Below are 8,904 nucleotides of genomic sequence, written 5' to 3'. Positions count from 1 at the left end.
AGAGAGAGAGAGAGAGAGAGAGAGAGAGAGAGAGAGAGAGGGGAAGAGAGAGAGAGGAGCGCACTTTCCAGAAAATCTTGAGGTCTTCCTGCTCTCTGGAGAGTCGTCTCTTAAAGCAACCGAGTTCTCGATAGATGTGGAATCGATTCAATTTCATTTCATATGGAATCTCGATGTGAAAATGCGACTGGGGCGGCGCCCGCTAATCACACATTTTTATTGCTCGTCGTTGCGCTCTAATTAAAATTGAAAGTAAAATTCTGATGGAGTTTGTGAGAAATTAATCAAAGGATATCATATATCTCCCTCCTATATTATTATAAGCGAACTAAAATTAACGACATATCGATGCTCTCACTTCTCCTCACTCTCTCCGTAATTCTTTCTCTCTTTCTCTCTTTCTCTCTTTCTATCCTCCAATAGTCACGCATCGCTCGTTATCACACGCGTGGTTCTTCCACTGGAAGGAGATAGTCGAAGGACCCTTTAATTCCGGACTTTTCGGCCTCCGGAATAAAAAGTCCCGATTATCCTTTGTTTTTTTTCGTCGGAGGAGTTCGACCGCGCCGTTATCCCATCGGGGGAGATCGCGAAAAGTTCTTAGAGACCGACGCCGTTTCTTCGAAGGGATCACCGGCCGTGACCTGTCTCCCCGAGACGGCTCCAGGAACTTTGGAATTTTTCGTTACGGCCCCGGAGTTGCAAGCTCGCCGGCTTACATGTATATCCTTGGCCCTTTCTCCGTTTATCCGGCATCCTTCAACTTTATCCCGCCTTTTATTTTTGCGCCGTTTGTCCGTCTCGTGTCCGTGAGAAGCGCGCGATACGTGGAAGGCATCTCGAAGGGACGTATGAGCGACTTAAAGAAAGACGAATCAGGGATTAGCAGGGGGAGTCGCTTGGCGAAGCTACGGATTCTTCATCATCGGGAACGGGCATTGCCTCTGCGACACTATTTCAATTTCGTCGCGTGCATACGCGTTATTAGATATGTATACACACTTATGTCGGAAAGAAGATAAATAACGAGTTAAAGATCGTCGTGTTATCGCAATCTCGTGAAGAAGAAAGAGAGAAAGAAGTTCCAACGTCGATGTCTTTTATCTCGCAGATGATAAGCGCTCCTCTCTCCTTCAGTCTCGGCTGCCTTCTCGTCGCCTTCGTCAAGGGTGAGCGGTCTTCACGATGAAGAGCGGAAAATGAGCGAAACCGGAAGACGAAGCGACACAGAGAGAGAACGTGAAGCAGGGTGAAGGAAGCCGCCGTGCTTCGCGGCGAAGATGAGATCGGAAGCCGCTCTCTACCTGCTCTCCCTGCTGATCCTGCCACTTGATGATCCTTCGTGGGCTTCCGCCGACATCAGAGGTGTGTGCCGACGACTTACATTTCTGTGTTAATTAGCGCACTATTGACGAGACGAGTTGATCAGGCTCGGATGAGCGTATTTATTACCGCCTCTCGACGAGCAGGCGGATGCTGTCGGGGAAGCGCATTATTTCGGCAATCGATATCGTGCTTATTCTCGCGAATCTCTCCATTCGAATCGTTGATGACTCGCGGATAATTTGATTGAAGACAGTCCGGATGGAAGCTTCGACGAGGACGAGATCGCGTAGCTTAATGAAGCACGGGACTCGCGCAGAGGAGGGTAAAACTCCATCGGGAAAGGCTGCTAATCTGCCTCGTAACGGAACAACACTCGCGTAGAATTGCGTAGGGCTACGTTGTTCAACGATAAAATCGCCAACGAGTTTCGTGTCGAGCGAGCGGAATTAAACGCGCGGGACTGAAGTCAAACTCGTGAAATAGCGCGAACACAACGCGTACGTCGCGCTGTTACGGCGATAATAAAATCAAGCCGAGCGCCTCAAGAGACGTGGCACGTTTCTTATCCGGTGCAAGAGCACTTTCCCATAAGATGAAGATCCCGGACATGTATCTAATCCTGGGCATTCTTATTGTTTTGGTCCTTAAATACGAATATTTACTTACTTATATAACTTTCAGCATAGAATATATTTAGTATTTATACTCAGTATTTGTATAGTATTTTATGTTGAAAGCTTCTTTATATCTAAAGACCAAAACAGAGTGTCCAGGATTAGATACATGTTCGGGCGTTGGTGCTTTTACTTTACCCGATAATAAAATGAGAGCAAGTGCCCCGCGCAACGTTGCTCTTGTCATGTAACACTGATACAATTGAAGGAGTCGCGAGTTTATGACTATTCATACCCATCGTAACGAGAAAATTGTTATACGTGCGAAAGCGACCAACCGAGGATACTCGATGTAATTAATCGTATGCGTTGTCACGTCGCCTGATACGTATGGCCCGCAGTTGTCGTCTATTAGACGGTAGATGTTGAACATACATATACTCGCAATGTCGTAATTCTAATATTCAAGCCTGATTGATTTGCGTGTAATATAAAAGTGATGTAGCGAAATATATCCAAATTAGTTGCATACACTGAGAGAGGAAATATCTAGGAAATAAAAAATATTGAGTACTGATACACACACAAACTTATTCGATGAATACTGATAATACATTTACTTATACTGACATGAAATATTTTTCAAACGAGAAAATACACATTTTCTTGGGATCTCAACTTTTCATGAAAGCTTTTCATAAAAGCTTTTCATTTATTTCAAATTGTTTATTCCGTTTAAAGAAAAGAATTTAGATTCAGTAAATTAAGTAAACATGTCATTAGTACGTCCCAATATTTCTTACTTTTTAGATATTTTTTCTCAGTATAAGGGTTTAAGAAAATAAAATTCAAGAATAAAGCTAAAGATCTTCGTTTGGGAATTGATAGAGAATTAAGAATAAATTGAACGCAACGTTATATTCTGTTGATCATTAATTTTCGCTCAGGAGGCGAGTCGATAAGATGAAAATTAATAATAATAAGTGGAATGTAACGTGCGTCACGTCGGTCTCTCGCGAGAGAACACTTTCACAGTTTGCAAGATAAACTTCCGTCTTGATCGAGCAAAATGTGAGTTGGAAAAGAGCGGCGAGAGGTATATATACAGGTACATTGCCGAACGACGTCGATCGGCCAATCGAATCATCGCAATTGCACGTACGTTTGCGGTATCCGCGATACGCACACGCACTTACGCACGCACAACAAGATTGTGAGATGATAAATATAACTGAGTCGAGAAGCGGGAGCGGCACGGTGCGGCACAAGGAGACGAGAGACACAGCATTGGCAAACGGCGCTTCATTTCAGTGAGATTGCCAACATCAATGGCAATTAATTAGCCGGTAAACTCTGAGTAATTTCATTAGACTGCGCGCAGTCGAGGGTCGTTGAATAAATAAGGTCGTGTTTTCATCGGGAATACCGTCGGCGTTCCCGTAACGATTTCTCGCAATGTCTTGTCCTTTACTGCGAAATAATTTCAGCGAGATCGATGCCGAGATCGAGTTGCCCCCAAGGGGCTTTTACGGAAGGGCTGCGGATGAGGGTGGCGCCGAACGGAAGACCATCGCGATAGCTGGACGTTAATGTGAATTTCATCTTATCAAAATATTATCCATCTCTCTTCCTCACTTCCTCTCTTCCTCACTCCCTCTCTCCCTCTCTCCCTCTCTTCCTCTCTTCCACCGCGCTGTGTTATTTATGCGTATTACTTTGGCTTCGTTAGGATAGAGGGAAATAAGGGATGTAATTATATAACTGACGCACACATGCGCGCGCATCACACACGCACATATTTATACATACGTATGCGTATCGCGTTTCGCACATGTACACGTTTACTGTTTTTCGAGCAAACTGACTGATTGAAATGAAAGTTTTCTCATTATTACTCTGTTTGTGTATTACGTGAGTTTCATTTTAAATGTGAGTTACGCGCGCTGCGGTGTACTCCGTTTTTCCCATTTAAACGACACGCCCTTCGTATTATTCGCAGGATGCAATCGCACCATCAGAAATTCGGTCGGTTGGATACGCTGGACGGGACGAATGGGTCGATGCATCGTGCGAATCAGGGCACCGCTCAGGGATCCGCAGGTTAACGTCTATCGATTACCTTCTTGTACCGATGAATTCTATAAAAAATATAAAAAGAGGTCAAGGAAGAAGGAAGTGGGAAAGCACGATGTAAGGTCTGGAATAAGAGATTGTAATACTTGGCTATTTCTCTGCAGGTGATCGAGGTGAAAGTTAGAAGATTGCAGGTAGGCTTTTTGAAAGAGGCCCGATGCGAGGGAGCGTATTTTCAGTTCTCAGACAGCCTGGGCGATTCTGACGACGAGACGGGTCGATATTGTGGTCATGTGACTGGAAATACCACAAGGCATGTATCTTTTAATAGACGGTGTAACTGGTTGATTGGTTTTTTAGATCACAGTTATTAAAATTTCATCTATTTTCCACCTGGCAGGCTATTTCTGCGACGTGGTCCTGATCTCACGATCACTCTATCCTCGGATGAGCAGTTCGCCTCGAAAAACCCGGTCATCTTTTCCGCCCAATTCTCCATCCTGCCGGTGCGCTTGGCGGTGGAGCGTCACCGCGGCTACTCCGCGTCCTCGTCACCCACATGTCTTGTCGAATGTACAATGCGCAATGAGCGGCGCTCCTGCAGATTGACCTCGCCGGGTTATCCCAGTGTGTATCCACGCGGGATTAGGTGAGCGATCTTCTCCGAGTCAAGTGTCAAAGGTGGAATCACGCGAGTCACTAATATAAGACGAGGCGAGGTTGACATCCGAATCGCGGTTTAGATCTCGGGGCAAGTTGGCATACTTCTCAGAATCTCAGTGTTAGAATTGTTCAGATAACTTATTGTTATGTCTACGTATGAATTGATTGTACAAAGATGATACGCGCGGAAAGAATTGCATAATGAAAATTGCTTTGGAATTCTACAATCGAGAAACATATCGAATATTTTGAACATATCGATATATCTTAATTTATTATTCTTCCGTTTCATATGTGCTTTCACTTCAAAAACTAAGGTCTATTATTTGCTATGTTTCTCATCAAAGTTTCTTTCATATGATAAAATCTATTGTCTCTATTCCTGCACCGTTAAAAATCACGATAAAGTCGAAGAGAATTTATACGAGAAAAAGCGATAATTTTACGACTTACGTATTCAGTATTTCTTTCTCCACAATAAATAAAATGCACAGCTAACTTGCCCGTTGCATCAGACCATCTCAGTTTTAAATATCTCCTCTGTTTTAAATATCTCCACCGAATTACAGTTCGCGACCGCGACTGGAATATTGAATATTGAACGGCCGATTGTTTCCGGATTTCCAGATGCAGAATCGCTCTCGAGTCGAGCGCCGGTCGCTTCAGAATAGGCGGTCAACCGGAAGACCTGTTCGACTTAATGAACTACACCGACCAAGAGGGCTGTCAGATAGAGAACTGCGAGGACTCGCTTGAGCCTAAGGGTCAAACGTCCTCGACCGAAAGAGTCGCGAGGGATCGGGATCGCGTCGAAGCGAGGGATGAATCTGTTATCGGAATCGAGGACAATTGGCCGAGGAACAACAATGGCCAGATTCCCGCGACGCAGTTGAGAAGCGAGGAAACGAGCGAACGATTAATGAAGCAGAGACATTACGTGAAGAAGGCGGCACGGCGTAGGGGAAAGCAATACCGCAAAGAGCCGCCGAATAAATTTGACGCGGGCGAGTCGCGGCACGAGCCGAAGCTTAAATCGATGCGCTCGAAAATTACGAGGAAGGACCAGCGGAGGGTTCCGCCGAGCCGTTATCTCAGTGGCGACTTTGGAAGGCGGGATGAAACGTTCGCTAGTGCGATGGTACGTAAGTTGTTCAAGTAGATATAAGATATAAGTGGATTAGAGCGAATCTACGCTCTTGCACTCACAGAATGTGAGATAAATACATCTCTTTAAATAGAGATACGGTAGTTATAATTATGATCGTAGTTATCGCTGTCGTTGGTATCTCGTGAGCATTATTCAGATTATTGTTACATAGCTAACGCGTTCCATAGTTCACTGGGGAAGGAATGCCTCTCTACAGATCAGTATTTATTTTTCATATAATTGTGCAAAACAGATTTAGAATGCACAGAGAAAGAGAGAATATTTAGGAAATAAAAGATATTTATTCTATGGACACTATAATAATGTTTTTACTTGTATTAATATGTATATAAAATATTTCTTTTTAATAAGAAAATATACATATTCTTAAAACCTTAGCTTTTCAGAGAGCGATTGTTTATTCTATTTAAATAAAAGAATTTAGGTTTATAAATAAATATGTTGTTATAGTGCATCCATCGAATAAATATTTTTTTTTTATTTTTTACACATTTTTTCTCTCAGTGCGTGAAAACATAACTGTAGTGGAAAGCTGTAGCAGAAAGCTATAACTTCAGTTGTAGAGAATAATAGCTGTAGTATATAATAAAACTATAACTGTCACACGTATGCGACGCTACTAGTGTTAAAGTCGTTGAGATTACTGATTTAATTGAGATTATTGACTTTAATTGATATTTCTAAGAGTTAAGGAATACGTGTTCCATTAGTTTCTAATTGATGTATTCCCCACAAGGTGCCGGAGCAGAAATACCTCAATGAAAGTCGTTCGTCGATAAACGTCACGTGTGACGGCGACTATCTCGCGCTATTGGAAAACGTGAACGGCAAGGTGTTCGAGATTCAGAAGTTTTGCGGCGTCGGTCGAGTGCCGCGTATCTTCTCGCGCGGGAAGAACGTGATACTGGAATTTTTCTCTCGGCAAGACGGCACGGTGATGCACGACGGCTTTCAAGTGACTCTGCTGGAGGAACGGGTCTCAGAAGCGAGACACGCGAATTGCGAATTCGTGTACAGGAGTTCGGAGCGGATCAGAGAGAACATTAAATCCCTACGGAGCTGGTATCCGCCCAATACTGTGTGTACTTACAAGTTCCTCGGCAGAATCATGGAGAAGGTGTCTATTCATATAAAAATCCTCAGAAACGAATTCATGCAGGAGAAACCGACTGATATTAGGCGGAACTTCAGCCTGAATTATTGTCCCGGCAACGAGATCGCTGTTTATAATGGCGCGCAGGTAATTAACTCGACTATTTCGATCGATTCTGTTACGCTTTAAAGCTCCTGGCTTCTCGCCGCGGCTGTCTTAATTCATGACGTCAGAAGAACGAGAAAATACACACGTTACAGATTCTTGCAAATTCTTGCACATTGAAATAAAATTGTATGTTCACCAAAAGATACTTGCGCTCGATCGAGCAAATTTGTAAAAATAGTCCGCACTTTTTCCTTTTACTCTAAGAATCAATAAATGGCTGTAAATTTAACATAACAAAATCATAAGAGAAGATAGGTTGAAGAGGAAGGTCACATGTCACATTAATTTTATAATTATTTACTGATGGGTCAAACAAAAGGAAAGTGTTAGCAGGCTATTTAACAAGTCTACTTGATTGATTACAAGTGTCATTCTATGGATATCTTTTCATTTCAATGTATTTTGTAAGAATTTTTAGCGTGTATTTTCTCGCTTCTGACGTCATCAAACCATTTCGGTTTTAATCGACGAGTAATTGATAAGTAGCAAAAGAGAGGGAGAGAGAGGAAGAAAGAAAGAAAATGCTTATAAAATCGACGATAATTCACAGGTAAACGGCAGCTTCTTGATGTGGTCCTACTGCGACGCGTCTCATTGGGACATCAACAATATTCAAGTACCTTTGACGTCTAGCGGAAACGAATTATTGATCCAGTACTACAGCGCCAAAGGGTCCTACGATGGTCAGGGATTCACCTACGCTATATCCTACAGATTCGTCAGGAAGGAGCAGAATGTCACCACGAAACGTGCCCACGGTAAATACAAGTCGATCTCTCTGCGACCAGTCAACCTGTCGGTTCTGAATCTCAACGACACCGACAACTGCAACTGCAACTTCGACAACAGAATGGGCACCTTTAAGAATTGGTTCGTGGTACTGGTGATCCTCGGTATTGTGTCCTTCTTGGGGGCGATCGTCACGATAGTCGCCCTGATCGCAAAATTTTTGAAGATCAGATCCTCCGAAAAGAAACTCTTGCAAAATGCAAAACAATAAAGCTAGCACACTCTGCCTTCGGCAACTCTCTCGTCGTTATGACAATGGAATTGAAAACAGCAAAACGATCTCAGGGTTTCATTCGAGACGAGAGGAACGAGTACTCTGGCGTGGCAACGATTTGCGACATGCAAAAAAAAACAGGTAAAAATAAAACGAGGTCCCACCGAGACTTGAACTCGGATCGCTGGATTCAGAGTCCAGAGTGCTAACCATTACACCATGGGACCTTGACGATTTTTCTATGAAACATTCGAGGACACATTGAAATGCGCGAACGATACGCGAGGTGTTGGAGAGACCCAGGTAAAACACAAAATCATTTTAATATCAAGACGATATCATTTTGACATCATTATCATAAAATTATCATGAAAATGGTATCGTTTGACATCAAAATGACGTCACTTTTATATCATTTGACGTCATTTTGACTTTTATATGACTGTGTTCTACCTGGGAAATTGTGTATACGATTGCGTCGCCAAATCTCATGATGGAGATCGATTTTGATATAAAGATCAATATGATGATTTAACATCATTTCGACATATCGTGACAAAAGTCTCATCCTTTCTAAATGAAAAATAATGTATATATGCAACCATGTATACCTTAGGATTAAATTTTTATACGTAATACACGAAATAATAAATTCCGCAATAAAGTACACGTAAAATAAGGATTTGATGATGAAATTATTGTAATCAATAATATTAATAATTGATGCTAAACGTAATACTCACCCTTTCAATACTCCTATGCTTTTAATTACTATCGATTATTTTAAAACTAATAA

At 42.4% G+C, this 8,904-nt stretch overlaps 1 protein-coding gene and 1 non-coding gene across 4 annotated transcripts in view; one reads left to right on the top strand and one right to left on the bottom strand.

The window, feature by feature from the left end:
- LOC116845397 overlaps nt 1-8,790 on the top strand; it is a 14,538-nt gene extending 5,748 nt beyond the window's left edge. For 2 of the 3 annotated variants that reach the window (XM_032818014.1, XM_032818013.1), the window contains 7 exons: nt 1,112-1,365; nt 3,940-4,040; nt 4,178-4,326; nt 4,414-4,662; nt 5,304-5,814; nt 6,581-7,084; nt 7,656-8,790. In XM_032818014.1, the coding sequence (XP_032673905.1) occupies nt 1,281-1,365; nt 3,940-4,040; nt 4,178-4,326; nt 4,414-4,662; nt 5,304-5,814; nt 6,581-7,084; nt 7,656-8,105 (2,049 nt within the window). In that variant the 5' untranslated portion in view covers nt 1,112-1,280 and the 3' untranslated portion in view covers nt 8,106-8,790. The remainder of the gene's footprint in view (nt 1-1,111; nt 1,366-3,939; nt 4,041-4,177; nt 4,327-4,413; nt 4,663-5,303; nt 5,815-6,580; nt 7,085-7,655) is intronic. The other variant, XM_032818015.1, reaches the window with a different exon arrangement.
- Trnaq-cug lies at nt 8,264-8,335 on the bottom strand. The gene has a single exon. It is a non-coding gene; the product is annotated as a tRNA-Gln (tRNA).
- Nucleotides 8,791-8,904: the final 114 nt, after the last annotated feature.

This window comes from Odontomachus brunneus, unplaced genomic scaffold (assembly GCF_010583005.1).
Source record: "Odontomachus brunneus isolate Ranch 3 - 2012 unplaced genomic scaffold, Obru_v1 Obru_scaffold_051, whole genome shotgun sequence".
Taxonomy (NCBI): Eukaryota; Metazoa; Arthropoda; class Insecta; order Hymenoptera; family Formicidae; genus Odontomachus; species Odontomachus brunneus.
This window is presented reverse-complemented; position numbering and strand designations above follow the sequence as displayed.